Source organism: Pecten maximus, chromosome 3 (assembly GCF_902652985.1).
Source record: "Pecten maximus chromosome 3, xPecMax1.1, whole genome shotgun sequence".
NCBI lineage: Eukaryota > Metazoa > Mollusca > Bivalvia > Pectinida > Pectinidae > Pecten > Pecten maximus.
The window spans coordinates 22,257,451-22,281,265 of NC_047017.1; the positions used below are offsets into that span (position 1 = coordinate 22,257,451).

The 23,815-nt window shown below is 35.8% G+C and overlaps 2 protein-coding genes across 3 annotated transcripts; one reads left to right on the plus strand and one right to left on the minus strand.

Annotated features, from left to right (window-relative positions):
- Positions 1 to 868: 868 nt before the first annotated feature.
- Positions 869 to 7,655, plus strand: LOC117323574 (transcription factor SPT20 homolog). 2 transcript variants are annotated; one of them, XM_033878876.1, is made up of 3 exons: positions 869 to 972; positions 3,589 to 3,677; positions 5,607 to 7,655. In XM_033878876.1, exon 3 carries the CDS (start codon positions 5,637 to 5,639, stop codon positions 6,492 to 6,494), a length of 858 nt encoding a protein of 285 aa, XP_033734767.1. In that variant the 5' UTR covers positions 869 to 972; positions 3,589 to 3,677; positions 5,607 to 5,636; the 3' UTR covers positions 6,495 to 7,655. The 2 variants fall into 2 exon arrangements, with proteins under 2 accessions (XP_033734767.1, XP_033734768.1); XM_033878877.1 differs by lacking the exon at positions 3,589 to 3,677 and having other exon boundaries at positions 890 to 972.
- Positions 7,656 to 15,691: 8,036 nt separating this feature from the next.
- LOC117323575 (heat shock protein HSP 90-beta-like) lies at positions 15,692 to 23,573 on the minus strand. The gene is made up of 7 exons (XM_033878878.1): positions 23,443 to 23,573; positions 19,345 to 20,301; positions 18,718 to 19,074; positions 18,306 to 18,453; positions 17,756 to 18,024; positions 16,546 to 16,879; positions 15,692 to 16,230 (listed from the first exon to the last, which is right to left on the minus strand). Exons 2-7 carry the CDS (start codon positions 20,299 to 20,301, stop codon positions 16,118 to 16,120), a joined length of 2,178 nt encoding a protein of 725 aa, XP_033734769.1. The 5' UTR covers positions 23,443 to 23,573; the 3' UTR covers positions 15,692 to 16,117.
- Positions 23,574 to 23,815: the final 242 nt, after the last annotated feature.

Sequence of the window (23,815 nt, forward strand, 5' to 3'; positions counted from 1 at the left end):
TATATACGCAATAATTTCAAATGAATAATATAAATTGATAAGCTGAGAATAAATGAGTAAATAAAAGGAAAATATCTATATTTTTTTGTTTTCTGGCATATACTCTGTAATTACCATCAAAGGTTACAGCCTATCATACTAGTACAAGAGGAAGTTAAAAATAAAGTTGAGGTATGGTGGGATGTAGTAAAACACTCGACTGTTTTCAAATTATCATTAAATAATTCCCTTTTAATATTTTAAAATGAGAACAGAAACTATAAAATGCTGTTAGTGCAGAATCTACGTAGTTTTACCTTTAAGAAGATACAGTCACAGGAATATTGTCAATGACTAATGTTTCTTTGTAGTGGACATTGGCCAGGTTAAGTACACTAATTATAAATAATTAATACCTATTGTTTTCTTCATTGAAAGATTTTCATGTCACTTTATCAATTTGAAAAGAAAACTCTACCAGGAACAGAAATTCAGGGGATGGCGCCATACTGGACAGGCAGACACCGGTACTAATGTCTTCCTCCCTATAGGGATAGTAACTAAAGCGTTGTAAGGTTAATATGCCGTGCTATTACTACCACAAAGTATAACTAAGGTATCTAATAGATTCATTTGACATTAAACGATTACTTAACTAAGATAAGACGATATCTTAAAAGATTGCGGGTATTTTTTCATCATAAAAGTGATAAATCACTATAAAAATGGTTTATCTTAAGCTTGTGACGCATGAAACAGCAAATTTAACATGTAGAATTGTTTGTTGATGGGGTCACCGGTTTAACCCATCGCTAGATTATGACTTTGTTTTGTGGCTGGTGACGTGATACGCAATTTATTTATGGTTATTGTAATTTTAGTCATCCGGAACATAAATTAGAGAGGGCTACAGGTGAGGGTGCCTCACGTCCTCGTCAACACAACCCTCTTTGACTACCGCCTGTAAAACATTGGTCACTAAACACACCCCAGGTAAGTTGTTTTATTGCATTCACTTTTTCATAAAGATCTAATTTCAACATGTTCAATCTAGAAAACATAATACCGAGATCAGGGTTCAATATATGTAGTGTTCTGCACGAAATCATCCTGTCTTTAAATTCATTTTATGTTTGTGGTAACTTTGTTGCTTTTAATTCGCTTCAGAGCACAATAACTTTCCGTGAAACCATGTAGATTTTTTATGTACATTAATTCCTTAAGTCGCCGATAACCATTAAAATTTAATTTTACATTTCATTTCCTGAAGCCATTGAATGGGCAAAAACATCTCAGAACAAGTTTTCTTTAGCGAACAAGTTTTCTTTAGCTAAAAAAAATAAATAAAAAAACACCAACAGTGCAAAATTTATTTCCTTCTGGAACATAAAATCTGCAAAAGCACGTCGTTAGATAATGTATTTCCTTCAGTCAGAGAACAATGATCACATGTCAATATTATATCCATTGTGTTTCATTTGATGTTCTACAGAATTGTTCTTAAGTGTGTGTTCAGTTGATGCAAACATGTTGCCACTATTAAAGGTAATAATTGAATACATTTTTATCTCATAAGCATTTCGCTTACGTCGGCACCTGAATATGTTATTACTCATTAGCGAGGCAAGGTTTTTATGACCTAATAATTATTACTTTTTAATATTTATTTTGATACAAAAATAGAATCCATACTACGTAGAAAATATTCAAATAAAGGGGGAATGTAGAAGCGATGGTCTTTACTTCGACCCCTGATCTCTACACAGTAATTAGTGTCGTCACCTGCCAACCTGTCAGCTCATTACCGGTCATCAACAGTCGTGATCACCTGACAATAATTAGCTCCACTACTTAACAACCTGGCAGGCACAAGCTATTATCAAACGTAAAAACACAGCTTTCTAAATACGAAAGACAATTACATGAATAATTGAAATTGTTGTTTTAATTGAAAACCGAACTAATGCATGACGTTTTATTTACATTGCTGACAGCGGTCGATGACACTTGTTTTCTTTAGTTTTAGTTGATATGAAAGTACCTGAAATTTAATGGCTTTACATGTATAACGATATGTCACGATTTCCGACATTGTACGGCCAGTGCGTAACCAATGTTAGCTGTTGTTGTAGAGTCATATAAATACAAATCAAACCTAGGTTACACACACAGAAACACACAGATGGGTCGACTGAGTAAGTGTATTTTTTCATGTCTTGTAGATCGATATGGTATACATGTCATGTTTTGCTATATAATGCCATATTGTGATTTATATCACATCTGTATTCAGACATGTTATCAATCCTGCACATAAAATGAATAATTCATGTTAAACACAATTAAATTACTGATAATTACTTGGAATTGGCATTGTCAGTGATAAAAAGCACTCATCATATCTGTTTTTAGACATATTACATGAATATTTCCCGGAAACTATGTTTAAGTTGAAATGTTTATTTTGCTGTACTTTTATGACAAGTTAACGAGGTGGTGACAAGTTACAGGACAATGTGGTGACAAATGACGTGACCAGGTGATGGCAAGTTACATAACCATGTGACGGCAACTGACGTGACCAGTTATTGGCAAGTGACGTAACCATTTGACGACAGCTGAGGTAACTATTTATTGACAAGTGACGTATCCATGTGGCGACAACTGACGTGAACAGTTATGGGCAAGTGACGTAACCATGTGACGACAACTGACGTGACCAGTTATGGGCAAGTGACGTAACCATGTGACGACAACTGACGTGGCGAATTATGGGCAAGTGACTTAACCATGTGACGACAACTGACGTGACGAGTTATTGGAAAGTGACGTAACCATGTGACGACAACTGACGTAACCAGGTGGGCGACAACTGCCGTGACAAGGTGGGTACATGTGACGTGACCAGTTGGTGGAAGGTGATGTAATTACTTAATAACAAGCGTTATGGCAGGTGGTGATAATTCACGTGATCAGATGGTGACAAGTGACGTGACAAGGTGGCGACAACAGATGTGACCGGGTGGTATGATCTGATCTGACAGCTGATGACTAATGATGTCATCAGTTGGTGACAGGTGATGTAACCACGTATTGACAACTGCCGTGATCAAGTGTCACAATGTTGATCGCATAATCTTTGTTAAAATGTGAAACAACATTTCGTTGAAGTATTTATGATCTTTTAGACATTTCCAAATTTTGAAGTCATAAAAGTAGGAATGTATATAAGTATATTGGGATTCATGCGAGAAACATGTAAGACGAAATTTATTCTGACATCCATGGAATTTTACTAAAATAAAGTTTATTCTCACCTTTGTCCTTGTAAGACTTCAATTTTAACTCCGGAAGACACACGTAATAAACTGGGTTTCTGGATGGGCGATTGTAAACTTTCACTTTTGTAGATGTGCGGGTGCTGTGAAGGACATTGAGGAGGTTTGAATTGATAGTTTAAGTGCAGTTTGGCTCTAGCTTAACCAAATGGTCCCACAGCGTTCGGCTCTTATGACCATTATATCCAAGTTCTAAATCCGACCACAGACATCCGGATAGATTATTCTTTAGATGTATTACTTTCATGGAGATTTCCGTTTTTATTTACAGATATTGGACCTTGGAAATGTCATGAGATATGTGATTTTCAGTGTTCATTGTCTGGATTGTAATAATCGTTTACGACTCTTCAATCAGAGGTAAACATGTACATTGATTAATTTTTTATTGTGTTTTTGTTATATTATATTGTTCTTGAACTTCAATACAGCATTGAAAATAATATATTGTATCATTATAGATTTTATTGTAATGCTGAAAAATGTATGGATGTTAGATTGCATGTATAGTGCTGCAGATTATATGGTAATATCAAAAATAATGTATAAGGTATAGAATTAGACTGCTTGTTTGTGTTTTATGCTTTGATAGTGTGTAGAATGTCGTAGATTGTCTTAAATGCTATAGATAGTTACAGATTATTTGTATGCTGCTATTTCTATTATTGATTCCTATACAATATTATAGCTTTATAAACAACATAAAATATTTATACAATATTATTGATTGTCAATGAGTTGTTTTATTGTTTAACGATATATCTCGTTTATATAAGTTTATATCTTGTTTGTACAAACTGTTATAGATTGTTTGTACAGTGTTATATATTGTGTAATGTTATGGATTATTTGTACAATGTTATAGGTTAACTGTACAATGTTATAGATTGTGTAATGTTATAGATTATTTGTTCAACGTGATATATTGTTTGTACAATGTTATAGATTGTTTGTACAATGTTATAACTTATTTGTTCAATGTGATATATTGTTTGTACAATGTTATAGATCGTGTAATGTTATAGGTTATTTGTACAATGTTATAGGTTATTTGTACAATGTTATAGGTTGTGTAATGTTATAGATTGTTTGTAAAATGTTATAAGTTGTTTGTTCAATGTTATATATTGTTTGTACAATGTTATAGATCGTTTAATGTTATAGATTGTTTGTACAAAGTTATAGATTGTTTGTACAATGGAATAGATTGTGTAATGTTATATATTGTTTGTACAATGTTATAAGTTGTTTGTACAATGTTATATATTGTTTTGATTCAGATTTGATAGATTCTTCGTATTAGATAATAACTTTGTATACAATGTTTTAACATGTTTGTATATTGTTTAAGATTAGTAAGTGCATGTGGTTAAATATATTGCTTGTAAAGTATCATACAAGAGCTTGTATGAACATCTTTATAGATATATGTGGGGGTGGGGTGTAGAATTATCTTTACCAGAACGCTTTTTCTCAAACATGTTGTAGCGCTTTAGTAAGAATTAGAAGTCTCCTTTCACTGCTGATTTAGAAGCCTCTTGTATGGTGTTTTCTTGTTAGAATTTTTTATTCGAATGTAGGCTGAAATATGTTATTGGATTAAAACCAAAACAAATAAGTTTCAGCGAGAAAACAATTCATATACTACATTGTAGTTACATCGAATACATTCAATCAAATTAAGAAACCCTCAACAATGAGTGTCGGTAAAATGTTTTAATTGATTTACGATGTTTATCGAATTTACATCGGACACGCGTAATTTTTTCCCACAGGAACGTGAGAATTTTAGATAAGCAGTAAGTCACGAAGTATTTAGATAGACGCTTATAACTTCGTTTTGATTGATTCTGGATAACGGACATATACAACAGTTATCGTCAAGACAATAACGCCGCATTAAACTTTTTGTTTTCGTGGCGAGAAGGTTCCAATAAAACTGTTTCACGGCGACAATTCGAAAAAGCAAAAATGGTACTAATCAATAGGACTTTAAGTATTTATTTTATTCCATTCGCACCATAGGAATTTGACTTCGTTTTTCTTAGAAAAATAAAGCACAAGTATCTGACTTAAAGGTTGGTATAGCCGTTATGAGGCGGAGTGTCGTACCGGCCTGTTTGTTTGTCTTTTGGGATTTAACGTCCAAAATCATATGGTTAAACACTGATTAACGAATATCACTGCTATCAACCACCATTTGTGCATTTATAAACCTTCCTCTAACCTTGTTCGCTACACAAGAAACTAAACACACTTATATAATGATATATCTTTGTATCCTTTCAGATAGTGCAAGTTAATAGACATTTGGCAAATATGGCGTCTTCATCTGTACTTGTTTGGACATCCTTGCTGCTTGTGGTTTTGTTTCAAGTAGTTGAGAGTGATGATCCTCCGACGACAACGTTGTCCCCGAGCTCCGGGGGGAGCAGAGGATTCTCCGGAATGTCCTTTAGGGGCAATGGGCAGTTTTTTGTCCGTAACTTAGGCAGAAATCACGGTTTTAATATACCTTACGGCCAAATGGCACAACAATACATGACATATCAGCGTCCACAGTACCGTACAGTTCGCTACCGGATGCCCACGATTAGGCAGTTACAGGTTGTGAGAATACCCTATTTCTATCCAGTGTATTACCCATATGTGCCACCTCCTCTAAAATATTTCTACACAAACTTTGAGGGAGGGAATGGGCAATATGATTTTGCTGCCACTGACGGCTCCGTAGGGAACAGGAGAGGTGAAGGAGGGTCCTTAGTGAATTTCGGAAGTGGAGGTCAGGATCGGGTGATGGATTTTGGTGGTAGCGGATCCATGGTTTCTATGGCACAGCAGCAACAGCAGCAGCAGCAGCAGCAGCAGCAGCAGCAGCAGCAGCAGCAACAACAACAACAACAACAGCAGATGCAACAACAACAGCAACAGATGCAACAACAGCAACAGATGCAACAACAGCAACAGATGCAACAACAAGCAGCTTTCGCGAGTGGAAATGCCGCTGGACAAAATGCAATGACAAGTCACTGGGCCATGAAAGGAGTACATATTGGTGGAAGCAGTTCAGGAGGAATGGCGGGATCGTTTGGGCAATTCTCTGGTACTTCTGGAATGCAGGGCAGTCCCGGTTTTGTTCCTCCGGTGGGTGGTCCTCTTGGACAAAACTTTTCCTAAAGAAGCTCCCACTTGTATCTCTTTTTGCATAAAATATCTGCAATATCCGTGTATTTGAACACAATTAAAATGTTCTTAGCTTCCATGTTATGTATAAGTATACCTGATAGTTTATGATTGTGTTGTAATCGTTGGGAGCAGGACATCAAGTATGGGGCAGTTTTCTTCATTCACGACTGAAAGATTTAATGTTTTTGAAGACAACTGATATCATTGATAGGTATCTCAATTTTTTTCAAGATATCTTATTTCCGCGGGTTCATTCTATTCTCGATAGTAGCGAACATTTAATCTATAGTAGTAATTAGCTCTTCTTGGCCATGAAAATAGTACAAAGTAAGGGTTCTGGCGCAGGGTCACCCGATGCAATCCTAATTTACAGTAAAGGCGTGATTAAAAACAAAATCCTGCTGCTGCTGGGGCAATACATCATCTACTGACTGCTTCATTACTGTTATGGAGATGGAGTCACCAAGCAGCAGCAACCATCCTACATAGGCATTATGAAGCAGTTAATAGATGATGCGCCAACAGCAGCTGGAGTTTGTTTTAATCACCCCTTTACTTCAAAGCTTGGATGACCTGGCATAAACGAATTGTTTACGGAAGTCAGCCATCATAAAAATTATCCGTCATTGTCATCAACAAGAACCTCTATTCGTTCTTTTGGTGTTATTTCATAGAATACCGGTTCATTCCGGGGTGCCACCATGGGGTGGAAAAGGGGGTCACCAGAAGACCCTCTACCCGTGACATTATCGGTACAACTCTGCTCCCCTCCTTGTTGTCATAGAGGGTACCACCAGAGGGGCGGTAAGGATTTTATAGGGGTCACTGGATGATTCCGCCAGAACTCTAACTTTTGACTACTCCTGGAGCTCTTTGTCCGGAACATCCAAATTTCATGTGTTATGAATACTTAAAAAAAATGAAATACGACATTGTCAATAGATTGAATGAAGATATGTAAATTCGATATTTGATGTGAACTTTGATCTACGTTGAAATTTTCCTGCATGGAATTACGAATGATGTCGGAATAGGGAAACCCGAACAAATACAGCTACATGTCAAGCATCTATTTTCTTTATAGAATTATAATAATATATTATTAGAAGAATTGTACGAAAGATATAAAATGAATAAAATTGAAGATTCTTACACCTTTCTTTAGTCATTATGGTTGTGAGTAAGCGAGTTAATTTTGACGAAATTAATATTGATACCGCATAACTGGGAAATATGTATTAAACAAGATGACACCGCTACATCAATATCCATATTTATTTGATGACCGCTAATCAATACGCCTGCTCGAACGACAATTATATACCCAAATTATGGCTTAGTCACGCCTCCTGGTGGATAAAACAAAAAGGCTAGCTTGATCCTTTGATGTAAATCAAACGAATGTCGAGGTCGCCAAACCGTTGAATTGATTGGCTTTGAACTTGGTTAATGCTCCTCTGTGGCCTTCACCTTGAACTTGGTTAATGCTCCTCTGTGGCCTTCACCTTGAACTTGGTTAAATCTCCTCTGTGGTCTTCACTTGAATTGCATCAGCTAAGCTGTTGGTCAGCTTTTTTTTCAACAGTCAAATAGCTAGGTAAGTCATGACATACAGCGTGTACTCCGGGGTGTGGAGAGTGAAGTTACCTCTAGAGAATCGAGGATATTAACTCATAGCAAACTTTTAAACAATAAGAAACATGAAACACATCTTAAACGTCTCAAAGTGATGACAGTCGTTTTATATAGTTACAGCTAAGTATTTTGTCCAAAAATATGATTATTACAATAAATAAAATCAATAAATTATGACAACAGTTACAATTCCTATATAATTTCACACTTATAGTTACTAAGTATATAAAAGTTCCTGCTTTTCCCAATGATTATTTTATAGTTGTAATAACTTACTAAGTATTCTATAGTTGTAATAACTTACTAAGTATTCTATAGTTGTAATAACTTACTAAGTATTATATGGTTGCAATAACTTACTAAGTATTATATGGTTGCAATAACTTACTAAGTATTATATAGTTGTAATAACTAAGTATTCTATAGTTGTAATAACTTATTAAGTATTCTATAGTTGTAATAACTTACTAAGTATTCTATAGTTGTAATAACTTACTAAGTATTCTATAGTTGTAATAACTTACTAAGTATCTTATAGTTGTAATAACTAAGTATTCCATAGTTGTAATAACTAAGTATTCTATAGTTGTAATAACTTATTAAGTATTCTATAGTTGTAATAACTTATTAAGTATTCTATAGTTGTAATAACTAAGTATTCTATAGTTGTAATAACTTACTAAGTATTCTATAGTTGTAATAACTTACTAAGTATTCTATAGTTGTAATAACTTACTAAGTATTTGTTATTTTATAATTATGTATTGATAAATATGTTAACGCTGTGCTGCAAAATGGACAACGAGGACGCGATATTATTTATCTAAATTGTTACTTTTGAAAAGCTTTTTTGCATTGATAATTTTTGAATATGATACTGACAGTCATCGACACGTTAATTTGTAAAAAGGGAACATTGTAATTATTTGAGTTTTTGCTTATATACTTGTGTAAAAAAAAAAATCCAAACATTTTCTACTTTTCCGAGAATGGTGTAAGATGACGTAACAAATAAGTCGTAATAACAAACAAAGAAATTTAAAAACATCAGTAATAACAAATAATAGAAAAGGAAGAAGAAATAAATGGTGATAAAAGTTTACAATTGAATTGAAATATCAATTAACACTGTTAATAATATAATAAGGAATTATTATCATGTAATAATAATTATTTATAATAATAGTAACATTAATTAAAAGGAATAACAAATGAGTAGCAACAAATAAAAGAGTGTTAAATGCCCCTTCAGTGTTTCTGCAGCTAAATGTATATTCACTAGAACACAACCTACTGTATCACAGATGCAAACGTAAATAAGTATATCACGATGTCACCTAAATATGGACTATATGGATGCATTTGTGGCGTCCCGATATTAATGATGTTGCAAAATACAGAGTACCCCAGAAAGCTGCATGCTAATAGTTCAGTACCAAATGCGTATATCATATGAGCTTTGAACAATTACAACTATGTACAAGGTCGAATAACATTATATGTAACGTTTTCTTACAAAAATGAATAATGGAGGCACCAGCTCCTCAAAAGGCATTGCTCGATTAATCACCAAATTACGGATGTGATAAGGTTAATATACTATATACTGTGCACATATAACTGTGACAATGATTCCGCACCATAGCTTTCATATCATGTACATGATTATCTATGCTTTACAGGCATGCTATTTATGCTTACAGTATCCATATGTTTAACACTAGATACTATAGACAAAAATCGATCGACATTATATTTGCACCTTACGAACTATCATTTTATCATTACAATGAAATTTATGTAGCCTCGTCGCTGCTCCAATTCATCCCTCTCCGCTAAAACCGAGCTCTCAAGATACTGGCCTATTGAAATCGCCTATAAAGATAAATTCATTAAAACAGATCCTCAAAATACAGTTATCGTTCACGAGTAAAAAGTTTGATAATAAGAATTTTAGCTGTATAGAACAAGAAGTACAAAAATGTATACGTATGATATTCTTTACACCAGACACCTCAATAGGATTAACCATCTTGCCCCAATGATTGTAGACAAATATGATTAAAAAAGACCAAGTTATGTAGGTCTCACATTTTAAATAAAAGAAACTTTTGGCTGAAATCATCATTTAAGACCGTTGAATAATTCGTTCTTGGTTGAAGAATATTGTGAAATTTCAGTCAAAATGACCACTTTGGGTCCCTCCCCTTGATTAGGACGCATTGGAGCAGGAACAAAATATACATGCTTTTGAATATATCCAAGTCGTAATTTCAGCAAAATCAGTCATTTCCCTAACCTCTCCCCAGGGACGAACGCGAGGTTCAAAAGAAACGAAATTTAAATTATATACATCAAGTTTGGGAAATATGCTTCCAGTTCTTCAAAATATAGTGATTACGAAATTCAGCTGTCAAAATTAACGATGGCTGCATGTCAGCAATATTGTTTTCAAAAAGTACTGTTCTGCATATTGTTACAATTCAAATCAATGCTTGAATTTTGGTAATAAGCAGCCCCTTGAAGGTGGCACGTAGAAGTGGTTGAGAAAACGTGCTTACAACTTTTAACGTCAGCTGCTGGAAAATATTAATGAACATTTCCTTACATAGAACTCATACATATTATTTTGGTTACTGCTTATAATTCGTATTAATCTAGTCTTATAAATATATTACGACGAATTTAGAATGGTTATCCAACAGAAGTTCATAAAAAATGTTTCATTAACCCAACCCCATATTTTTCGAATAGGCAATAGCTGAAATACAGGACAAGCTATTACTCATTTGTTATCTCCCTTTCTATATCCCAAGTCGTGTTTCGTTGTCCTTTTTCAACATAAAGTATTCAAAATATTTCAGCCCAAGTTTCCTCTGGTCCTGACACCATGTCCGGTATGGTGTATAATTATATAACTACCCCGAGTTTCCTCTGGCCCTGACACCATGTCTGATATGGTATATAATTGTATAACTACCCCGAGTTTCCTCTGGCCCTGACACCATGTCTGATATGGTATATAATTGTATAACTACCCCGAGTTTCCTCTGGCCCTGACACCATGTCTGATATGGTGTATAATTGTATAACTACCCCGAGTTTCCTCTAGCCCTGACACCATGTCTGGTATGATGTATAATTATATAACTACCCCGAGTTTCCTCTGACCCTGACACCATGTCTGGTATGGTGTATAATTGTATAACTACCCCGAGTTTCCTCTGGCCCCGACTCCCTGTCCGGTATGGTGTATAATTATATAACTACCCCGAGTTTCCTCTGGCCCCGACACCATGTCCGGTATGGTGTATAATTATATAAATACCCCGAGTTTCCTCTGGCCCCGACTCCCTGTCCGGTATGGTGTATAATTATATAACTACCCCGAGTTTCCTCTGGCCCCGACACCATGTCCGGTATGGTGTATAATTATATAACTACCCCGAGTTTCCGCTGACCCTGACACCATGTCTTGTATGGTGTATAATTGTATAACTACCCCGAGTTTCCTCTGACCCTGACACCATGTCTGGTATGGTGTATTATTGTATAACTACCCCGAGTTTCCTCTAGCCATGACACCATGTCAGTTATGGTGTATAATTATATAACTACCCCGAGTTTCCTCTGGCCCTGACACCATGTCTGGTATGGTGTATTATTGTATAACTACCCCGAGTTTCCTCTGGCCCTGACACCATGTCTGGTATGGTGTATAATTGTATAACTACCCCGAGTTTCCTCTGGCCCTGACACCATGTCTGATATGGTGTATAATTATGTAACTACCCCGAGTTTCATCTAGCCCTGACACCATGTCTGGTATGGTGTATAATTGTATAACTACCCCGAGTTTCCTCTGACCCTGACACCATGTCTGATATGGTATATAATTGTATAACTACCCCGAGTTTCCTCTGACCCTGACACCATGTCTGGTATGGTGTATAATTGTATAACTACCCCGAGTTTCCTCTGACCCTGACACCATGTCTGGTATGATGTATAATTGTATAACTACCCCGAGTTTCCTCTGACCCTGACACCATGTCTGGTATGGTGTATTATTGTATAACTACCCCGAGTTTCCTCTAGCCCTGACACCATGTCTGGTATGATGTATAATTATATAACTACCCCGAGTTTCCTCTGGCCCTGACACCATGTCTGCTATGGTGTATAATTATATAACTACCCCGAGTTTCCTCTGGCCCCGACACCATGTCCGGTATGATGTATAATTGTATAACTACCCCGAGTTTCCTCTAGCCCTGACACCATGTCTGGTTAGTGTATTATTGTATAACTACCCCGAGTTTCCTCTGGCCCTGACACCATGTCTGGTATGGTGTATAATTATATAACTACCCCGAGTTTCCTCTGGCCCTGACACCATGTCTGGTATGATGTATAATTGTATAACTACCCCGAGTTTCCTCTGACCCTGACACCATGTCTGGTATGATGTATAATCGTATAACTACCCCGAGTTTCCTAATAAAAAACTCCGGCTTAACGCGCCGTTTCCGTATTGCTGGTGTCGGGAGTGTAGACAGAATGGAAGCATCAGAGGATGACTGTTTCTGTAACTTTGATGAACTGTGAATAATTCTGGATATGTTTTAGACACTATTTAAGTACCGGATTAGTTAAGTGGATTTCGTATGGTTGAAAAAGGAATATATTTCATTTTATTTCATCAACTTGTTCTTTTCTAAGAGTAACGTCCCTTCATTTTGAAAGTAAATCTAGTTGGCTATCAGTGAGTTTTAATTAGCAGGTGTGTAAAAAATAGTGTATATAGTTTATAATTATAAATGTATTGATAAGAAGATATTTTACCAATATTTGTGATTAATTTTGGTAGTATCACGTTTCATATACACAATTTTTGTACACACAATACACTACGCGATTTGTATGCCTATATATAATGGACTAATCATATATTCTGAATCAGACATGTCAGTCTGATAGGACTTAAATTGGTGTCCCGTGTGAGAATGTCTAACTTACACGATAAAGACCCCTCCGCGGTCTTTTGGTGTGATAACGCCGGCCCAGAGCACAGTGGCTCGGCACGATTTTCCAGATGATGGTAAAATGTATACAATGTGTATGTATTATAGTGTCATACATATATATATATGGACCATCATTTGGAAAATCGTGCCAAGCCCCTGTGGCCCAGAGGATAGGGCATTTTTAGGCCAATATGAAATATTTCGAAATACAGAATAAGAAAACGTATTTTTAGGTGTTAAGATGGACGTCAAAAACCTTGATAAACCAAATTCACAGGGTAGGGTCTTCTCTAGGTTAAGCGTAACTGCTACTAAACAGTGCTAGGTTATAATTAGGACCCATTCGATCCTGGGGGTCGCTTTCAAAAATTAATCACACCATCAATTAGACAGGCAACTCTCTTCCACCCCACTTTCTTTTTTCATTCTATACAGTTCCCATTCTACTCAATTTCCTATCTATTCCCGTCCGCTGAAAGGCCACAATTTTTTTTTTATTTTCAAAGAGATACAGATACAAAAAAGTCCCCATACACGAGGGCTAGCATTCGCCATGCTTCTTTCTTCCTATTGCGACCAATTTATTCCCTGTGTTGTTTTACACCGATGAGAATGGGACACTTAGGCCTTTGTAAAGTCTAATATTATCTATTTATCTAAAAATTTCAATGTTTTCATTTTTCGTTTGATTTCGCACTTCACAGGTGTAGGAGACAGGGCACAGATAATTTTTGTTTGATGTAGGTCATAGTGACCTGCTTTTAATGCAACACATGACTTCACAAAGGGAAACCAATACTCAAAAGTACAAATTATTGGGACCAAGTATAAAGTTCCAGAGGCTAAAAAGTGTTAGAGATAGCCAAGGTAAATTTATTTTTTGATGGCTACATTTGGTACACTGCATCATCCAAGTAAATCATGCCGCAAGCCCCTAGGTGACCAATCAACAGATGCACAACTTTGTCTCTAGTGACAAGACAGGATATCAAAGTGACCACCACTGAATTGTCTTTATGGGATCTATATATATATATGATCGATCATCATTTTCCCCTTCCACTTTTCTTTTGCGAACTGGGAACATTCACACATATCCTTGACGACTGTCCAGCAACAATAGTTTTTTTCTGATCAGTCTCGAAATTGACTATAATATACAACTTACCAGCAAAGAAAACAAACATTAAAATTTAGATTTTTTTTTTGAGAACTAAAAGAGAATTAAACTGCCAAAGTCAAGATGGCTACCAGTTAGCCATTTTGTTTTCTCAATCAGACTCTAAACAGAATGGGCATTACTGAAGACCACAGGGAACCTAGATATAAAGTTACAGAAATGTCCTCCCGAGAAGTACAGGTACCAACAATAATTCATCTACCAAAATCAAAGATGGCTGCACATCGGCCATTTTGTTTTCCTAATCAGACTTAAAATTGAACAACACAACTGAAGACCAGGTGGAATCCTATGTGAACTTTCCAAAATGATCCTTCATATATATAATGTATACTTAAGGAAATAGTGATAACAAAATTTAAAATGGTCACTGGTCTGGTCTGTAGTTTTAAAATTTAATATGCATAACTAGATACCAAAATTTGATCCACAAACTTAAGGAGGAATAATGATAACAAAGCTCAACAGGGAAAATTATTAGGGACAAAGGGGGAACCTACCTTTGAAAGTAAAATTCCTTCAGGTATTTTTCATGAAATAGCGAGAAAGATTATTTAGGACAGATGGACCAGACCAAGGGCAACTTGAATATCCCACAATCTGATGAACTCAACAAGTCTGACAAACACTTACAGCAAGAAGTCACCCGTCAATCCAGCATTATTACCATAAATTATCTATAGCAGCCAGTTATGTTTCAGATCAAATTTGGTTTTTATCCATTTTGGTTTAAAGGAAGAGCAGCATATTAAAGCAAAATTTTAGCAAAGTTCCAATTTTTGGGGCAAGCCCCTCTGCCCCAATGGGTCGGACAAGCCTCATTTATATTAGGATTGCCCTTCCTCAATAATGTTTCCTACTAAATATGGCTGTAATCAATTAAGGCATTAAGAAGGAGTAGCATTTTAAAGAAATATTTAACCTAAGTGCTCCTATTGCCCTATCCTTCTTTCCCCAGGGGTCAGACCCGCCTCATTTATATAAAATATGATTGCCGTCCCCTTATGATGTTTCACTTCAAATTTGGTTGTAATCCACCCAAAGATTAAGGAAGAATAGGATTTTATAGCAAAAATTTACCAAAGTTCCCCTTTTGGGGCCCCACCGGTCACACTGGCCTCATTTATATAAAATATGACCGCCGTTCCCCAATGATGCTTCAAACCAAGTTTGGAAGTAATTCACACAAGGGTTAAGGAGGAGTAGCGTTTTTGAAATAAAAAGTCTTGCGCACAGCGCATAACGACGGACGGACGGACGGAACACCATGGCTATATATAGGTCATCCTGATCCTTTGGGTCAGATCCCCGAGATGACCTAAAAACAAACTTGATAGCAATTCAAATAGGTTTTCAATTTTTTTGTTCTTTTTATTATTTTTGAAACACAAAACAGCTGACAAGTAAAAAAAAAATCACAGGTGAAAATGTGGAAATGGTGATGTTAATGATTGGAACTGAACTATGATGGATGATAAATTATTGGTACAGAACTATTATGGATAATGTATTCAGCTAAGAGTTTCCAGACGTTCAATGTTTCTGTTGTTCATGTTGTTTTTCCTTAAAAAGAAGTTAAATTCTTCTTAATAAAGAACTGCAAATAGTGATAAAAATGTCAAAAATCAATAATAGTCCCAAGATGGAATGTCTAACGAGAAGAAATGCCAAATTTGCATCACTACGATGTCCAAAGGGTATTTATCTCGCATGAACACGTTTTGCTCAATGGTCCATTGCTGAAGTATTATTTAGTAACGACTACAGAGTATTTAATCCACTTCTTCCATTCTTGAAGCATCATCTTCATCCCCTTCCAATGGTGGGGGTTCTTCAGCATTCTCATCTGGGGTGTCTGGTGATCCAGCTTCATCGTCATCAATTCCTGCAATAGAATTACAGAGTATGTAAAGTTTCATGATTTTCTTGATGCGACACAACCTCTAACCTGATCCTGATCAAACTAATCGTTTCAAGTCTAAATTTCAGTTTCAAAATTTCCTAGGTTTTTCATTCTGGCAATGACTTGCATCATTTAACTCTGTCAGAAGGTAAATGTTAAATTTTAAAGATTTGCTAGGATTGGTTTCAGACCAATAATGTTTTTACAGTATGAAAATGAGAATTGACCAGTATATTGATGAAGACAAACTCTTTAACCTAGCCTCCAGTTTTCATCAAATAAAACGTGTAGCCTTACCAAGTCCAAGTTTGATCATCCTGTGGATTCTGTTTGCATGGGTTCCAGGCTCCTCCAAAGAAAATCCTGATGCTAGCATAGAGGTTTCAAACAAAAGCAGAACAAGATCTTTCACAGATTTGTCATTTTTGTCAGCAGTAGCTTTCTCCTTCAGAGACTTTACGATGGCATGATCTGGATTAATTTCTAGGTGTTTCTTGGCAGCCATGTATCCCATCGTTGAGGAATCTCTCAGAGCCTGTGCTTTCATGATTCTCTCCATGTTTGCAGACCAACCATACTGACTTGTTACAATACAACAGGGTGATGTGACAAGTCTGTTTGAAACGGTTACCTACAAAAAATATTCCATTCTTAATTTGTGTAAAGGCAACAGACAGACTTTCTAGATATTTAATTGCAAGTGACTAATTAGGTATAGACAAATAAAAGTTTTAAAAATTGTTTTCACCAATATTGGAGCACAAAATCTACTGCCCCACTGGAAGTTTAAAACAAAATTGTAAGGGCTATTCCAGAAATGTCTAAATGGGGGATAAAGCTGATTTTTTCTTTATTCTGGCATTCCTCGTGGGGGTTAGCCAATAGGCTTTTTGTGGATGGCTTATAAGTATAAGGACAGGTGGCCATTTTGCATTGTGCAAGGAAATTAAGTAGTAAAATTAAAAGCCATATGAAAAATATGGGTGGTCCAGGGGAGACAATCCAATTTAGTATATTGTGTTCTGATGAGAATAGGAGGCTCGTGTGATGAAAAAGTGGCCCACAAATATTCAGTGGGATCAGTATTTTCCTGGATGCTTGTAGTTTGGATGGAAAATTTGTATGCTACCACATTATCATTATTTGAGTAATCTGTTGGGTCTCGTTATATCATAAATCACAAATACCATTATTACATTACATTTAACATGATTCAAAGCAAGTGAAATATAATTTCGGTTGACTGATTGGTAGCCAATATATTTTTTTTTATTATTTCCTTTTACTTTTCATTATTAAAAAAAAGTGCCATCCTCTCCTCTTCAGTATGCTTAATCCTGGAACAGCCCTTATTAAATTACTATCAAAGGAAATAGCTAAGTAACACTGTTCAATTTTCCATTTTTCTTTTTACATTGGAAAGCTTTAAAACAATGATACAACATACTAGGTGGATGCAAGTTTCCATTAATTCTTTGAAAAAATACTCCATATCTATTCTACAAACCTTTTCAACCTTCTTGTCGAGGATTTCTTTAATAACTTTACAAAGTCCTTCATATGCGGCAGTAGCTTCCTCAAACCTCTTCTTCTCCTCTTCATCCTCTGGTAATTCCAGCCCTTCCTTTGTCACAGATACAAGGGCCTTTCCCTCATATTCCTTCAACTGCTGTACTGCGTATTCATCAATGGGGTCCACCATGTAGATTACCTCAATGCCCCTCTTCTTTACATTTTCTACGAATGCTGAACTTTGGACAACCTCTCGGCTCTCACCTACAGGAGAAACAACACACCATAAATTCCCCTTTTTGCAAACATTAGAAACAGTAGATGCAATTTCAAAAACAGACTCGGTAAACATAAAATATTCCGTTTACTCCACCTAAGCAAGTACAACTGCAAAGGTTAACAAAGTAAAGTAACATTATAAACTTAACTAGTCCTGGACCTCAAGTCCAAATTTTGTACTTCTGTAGAAGGTTGCCCCCTCCCAACTACCACCAATGAAGCTTTCAATGATGTGCGTTTTTCATTTTATTTGAAATTGTTTTTACCTGTAATGTAGTAAATGCTCTTCTGGTTTTCCTTCATCCTCGAGACATATTCCTTAAATGAGGTCATTTCATCTCCAGACTGGGACGTATGGTACCGCAGGAAGTCTGCAATCTTCTTTCTGTTTGTTGTGTCTTCATGAATTCCAAGCTGAAAAACAGTAATGTTTACGATGTCAGATTAACACCGAGCTTCTAATTAGCAACGTTTTTTTTTTTTTTTTTTTAAATTCAATTAAAAACTAGTCAAAATTATTAACTTTTGTTTCCACCCATGTCATAGTAATAAATTTCAAAGATTTTTTTTTTTTTTTTAATTTTTCTTTGTGTCCGACATTGGCAACATTACAGCCTTGTCCGACAAATGGTTTGATGTCATTGGTATCTTACAAGAATAAGTTTTAATTCAACTTACCTTCAGGTTCTTTGCAAACTGTTCATAAAATTTCTTATAGTTCTCCTTGTCTTCTGCAATGTCATCAAACAGTTCCATGCATTTCTTCACCAGGTTCTTTCTGATGACTTTGAGGATTTTGCTTTGTTGGAGCATTTCTCTTGAAATGTTCAATGGTAGATCTTCAGAGTCAACAACACCTCGGACAAAGTTGAGGTATTCTGGAATCACCTCATCACAATTGTCCATGATAAATACTCTCCTCACATACAACTTGATGTTATTCTTCTTCTTCTTGTTCTCAAACAGGTCAAATGGTGCTCTCCTTGGAACAAATAGTAATGCTCGGAATTCCAGCTGACCTTCCACAGAGAAATGCTGTCAAAACAAAAAGTTCCACATTATTTGATGAATAAATGAATTATAAAATCTCTCAACCCACCCAAGATTCAAAATTCGGATTTGAAAACCAATATTTAACAATAAATTTCACTTCAGAAAGACATCATAGGTCAATGGGCAACAGGCTAATGCCTATACAAGCCCTTTCCCTAAATGATAATGAAAACTAATTCTGTCTTGGTCCAATTATCAGTCCCATATTTTAAGATAACCATTTTTGAAAAACAAGATTGGTCTAATAGATACCTTGACTGCCAAATGATCCTCCCAGTCATTTGTCAGAGACTTGTAGAACTCGCCATACTCTTCCTGTGTGATGTCATCAGGGTTTCGGGTCCAGATTGGTTTTGTTTTGTTCAATTCCTCATCCTCCATATACTTCTCCTTGATTTTCTTCTTTTTCTTGTCTTTTGATTTGTCTGCATCATCATCATCTTCATCATCTAGGTCTTCGACCTTTGGTTTCTCATCTTCATTCTTTTCAGCATCTTTGTCCTCTTCTTTCTTTTCTTCTTCTTCCTCATCATCAGACACTTCAACGTCCCTTTCCTTTTCGACTTGGAGTTTGATTGGGTAGCCGATAAACTGACTGTGTTTTTTGACAATTTCTTTCACCTTCTTTTCTTCAAGATATTCAGCTTGATCTTCTTTCATGTGCAAGGTGATTTGTGTTCCTCTGTTGAACGAGCCATCACCACTTCTGACAGTGAAAGAACCGCCAGCGGATGATTCCCAGACGTAGTGTTCATCGTCGTTGTTCCTCGTCTCTACCACAACTCTGTCGGCTACCAGGTAGGCTGAATAGAAACCTACACCAAACTGTCCAATCATGGAAATATCTGCACCAGCTTGCAGAGCCTCCATAAAAGCTTTGGTTCCAGAACGTGCGATGGTTCCAAGATTGTTTACTAAATCGGCTTTGGTCATTCCGATTCCCGTGTCGCTGATGGTCAGGGTGTTGTCATCTTTGTTTGGGACAATCTTAATCTCTAGGTCTTTGCCGGAATCCAGCTTTGAAGGATCAGTGAGGCTTTCATAACGGATTTTGTCCAGAGCATCGGAACAGTTGGAAATCAATTCACGAAGAAAGATCTCTTTGTTGGAGTAGAAGGTGTTGATAATCAAGCTCATCAACTGAGCAATCTCTGCTTGGAAAGCGAAGGTCTCAACTTCACCCTCCTCCATAGCTTGATTTTCTGGCATCTGCAACAGATTTAAGTTATGGATAAAGTTTGTGAATTTCTTTGTGCACAAAGGGAGATGGGGAGAGTTAAAATATCACACATTCACTCTTTTCAACTACTGTAGACCTGGTAACTTTCTCCTCCGTTTAATTTTCGCCCGTTGATGAAAGGGTGAATAGTTCAAGCTCAACTGAAGGATTTACGAATCATCGTACATAACGGATCCAAAACATACCTTCATGCTTTTCAAGTGTGTTTTATTCTATACAATCACAAGCAACGTGTTGTATATTTACACTAAATTTATAAAATAATTCATTGTTTTATTCCAATCTATGCATATGAAATAAAATCTAGATCTAAATCTAGGCCTAGTAAATTTGTAATCTCACGTCGAGTTAAATCGAGAATATGGGCAAAGACTGCGTACTAGGCTAAGTATATTTGATTTTTAAAAAAGCTATAAATACCAACTTGTAACTTTTAAAATCCAGTCATTTTTTAATGATGCACACAAAATAGAATCAAATTCTTGCCATTGTGAAGGCTAATTTTATGACTTCACTGTCGCTTGTGGCTTCCATAGATGACAAATGAACAAGAGAAAACACTATAAGTCAGTAATTAGTCACGGCACGGTGAACATGCCACTCCTTGTTTGCTTAAAATAGACCATGCATACCCGATACTATTTGAATCAATATAGGCTAAAAGTAAATCTGAACACAGGTAAAAGTTGTATATTTCACACCTCAGCGGGATATGCAAAGAAAAGAAAATGGGGGAACTAGATAAATCCAGAGTGTCCCGAGTGCAATCGTATCGAGAATTCCGGACAGAATTTTCCGTTTGTAAACGAGGACATTTCATTAAAGTAGTTTAGGGCGAAATTAAAACGGAGCAAAAAATACCAGGTATACAGTATATAGTAAACACACATTATTTTCTCTATTTACCAGGTTGGGGAAAACTGCCAAGGTGCATATAATATGCAAATTTGCCTTTAACACACCAGTTGTAATATGGATTTTTTAAAACTTAAATTAGCCAAAATCGTTTAAACAGTAAATTTTGCCAAGATATTATTTAATAATAGCACATTTATTGATGACAAGGTAAATATTTTACTAAACAAGAGGCCCATGGGCCTTAACGGTCACCCAAAATTTAATTGACCCTTTTTGGCCCCACCCATCAGTCCAAGGGGTCAGTCAGGGCCAAAATGTGCATACCATTAAGCTGTCACTCCATGCTGATAATGTTAACAAAGTTCGAATGAATTTCAATAGAAATCAAACAAATGATAGTTCAAAATGTGATTTCTGTATATAAACTAAATTAAAGTTAACCCCATAAAATTCATAATTTTGACAAAACACAGAAAGACCCTTCCAGAAATTTCAATCAATTTGACCCTTTTTAGCCCCACCCATCAGCCCCTGGGGGGTGGGGGACCATATAATTCACAATTTTGGTAGATCTTTAGCCATGGACAGGTTGGGGAGAAGTCCTGATTTGCCCATTATAGTGGTATTCCACTAAAATAACTATACAAACAGTAGCAAATCAAATTATTTCCAAGAAAATATATACGCGACTAAAAGTGAGAGATGTGGTCGGTAGGTACATGATCCATATATACTTGGTAGATACACTACCGACGATAAAATTAAGATGTCACCGGTGCATTTTTCTGTAAAATCATATTTTTTAAATAGGAAATTGCAATTTCTGTTTTATTTGCTTATTTCTTGTCAAAACAATCTGTACATAGATTCCCAATGGGCCATAATTTTCCAAATCTAAACAGGGCCGCTGCAACCGAAAGTGGATTATTGCAACATTCCTTCTTGGTTTTTTTTCCGACTTGGGAGATGATAATCATCATTCTGATCTATTAAAGTTTGATCATGTACCTACCAATTATAACTCTCGCTTTTTGTCACAAATACCTTTTCTGGCGGAAATGCTTCGATTGGCTACTGGTTTTGTAACTATATATAGTGGAATACCACTTTATTATAGTGAAATCAAGACTTTTCCCTGACCTGATAGAAGCTTCCTGCAAAATTTCATTGAATCTGGTTCAGCGGTGTTTGAGAAAAATGCAAATTGTTTATGAACGCACGATGACGGACAAAAGGCGATTAGAATTGGTCACTAGATACTTCATCTCAGGTGACCTAAAATGTTTACTGAAAGCTTTGTCTACTAAGAAACTTAAACCAAAGTATTGCATCGAAGATTTATAAAAAGTAAACATTTGACTGTTTTGAGTAACAAAACCATACCTCAATTGACTTATAATTGGCAGGTTGAGCAATATAAAAAAACTGGTGGTATTTCCCAACCTGTTTTACTTACAATGTACAAACAAGTCTAGATTTGTATGGACACTTCTGTAAACTTGTATCATTTAAATGCGTGAAATACTGGTAAAATTTTGAGTTGGAATTTTTCTTTTTACACCTTGCACTCTATTAAGCTCCTTCGGGTTTTCTTTTTTTAATCGAAAACTAGTCTTATCTACATCCGAATTGTAAAGAGTAAAAGGCCTCTCTTTTTATCTATGGTTTTTCCAGAAAGATCGAATGAGCGTTTTGAGAACTTGTAATAAAAAATATACACAAATAGAAATTAATACACTACATCATAGAGTGATAACGTTAACGAAAGTGAAAATAGAAGACTGATCAATTACGTCACGCTAGACATTGCCTGAATTTCTACAAATAGGCCAGTAATGCCACTTTCATTGTACTACTTAAAAACCAAAATTGGTAATTTCTTTTTACACGATCGCCAATTTATGCCCCCAATTTATGCATGTTGTACATAATATCCACACTAGACTACCCAACTTGATCTTTTCGGTGTTGAGATGCCTCAGGTGAGGCGATCGATTATCTAAGTTAGGCCCTATATCATAATTCATACAAAACCTGCCCCAACTTCACAAATCATCATATGCTTGTTCACGTTGTTTAACTATGCCTTCAAGCGCATAACATGCGGATCCAGACGATACATGTACCCACGTGCTTTTTCAAATAATTAAAGAAAAAACATTAAAATTATATTACAAATACCAAAAAGGTAAAACATTTGTCCTGAATGTAGTAATTAACTACTTTCATACAATCAGATAGTAATTTCTTACCTTTGTTCGTATCCAAATATTGTGTTTCGGTGTTATTTTGTGCCTGTTCTTTTCGGCGTGCCGGCTTCTATCCTTGTCCGATGGGAAGCACGCTTTAAGGTTTTATATCACTACACAATAGTCCCGAAGCATCGAGAACCAGATTTCGCCACAATGCAAAATCGATATCCATGCAATAGTTTACTGATACTACATATGTATAATCATTTCATTTGTAAAAAAAAATCAGTATATATGTTGATAACAGAACACAATAAGAAGAAATCGAATATTTCTTACAGAACTATTTCCGGAAGTCGGAAGGTACCAGCTTTTGACGTCGTAAACAGATATTTTCTAGAACACTCTGTCGGAAGTAATCTTTGTTCTGGAA

Bases quoted from the DNA above. Each gene is read 5' to 3' on its own strand.
- LOC117323574 (XM_033878876.1), top strand. From the start codon at position 5,637: ATGGCGTCTTCATCTGTACTTGTTTGGACATCCTTGCTGCTTGTGGTT.
- LOC117323575 (XM_033878878.1), bottom strand. From the start codon at position 20,301: ATGCCAGAAAATCAAGCTATGGAGGAGGGTGAAGTTGAGACCTTCGCT. The intron at 18,025-18,305 runs GTAAAAACAATT...TTTCTCCTGTAG, and splicing joins GAGCATTTACTACATTACAG to GTGAGAGCCGAGAGGTTGTC. The intron at 16,880-17,755 runs GTTTGTAGAATA...TATTTTTTGTAG, and splicing joins TCGACAAGAAGGTTGAAAAG to GTAACCGTTTCAAACAGACT.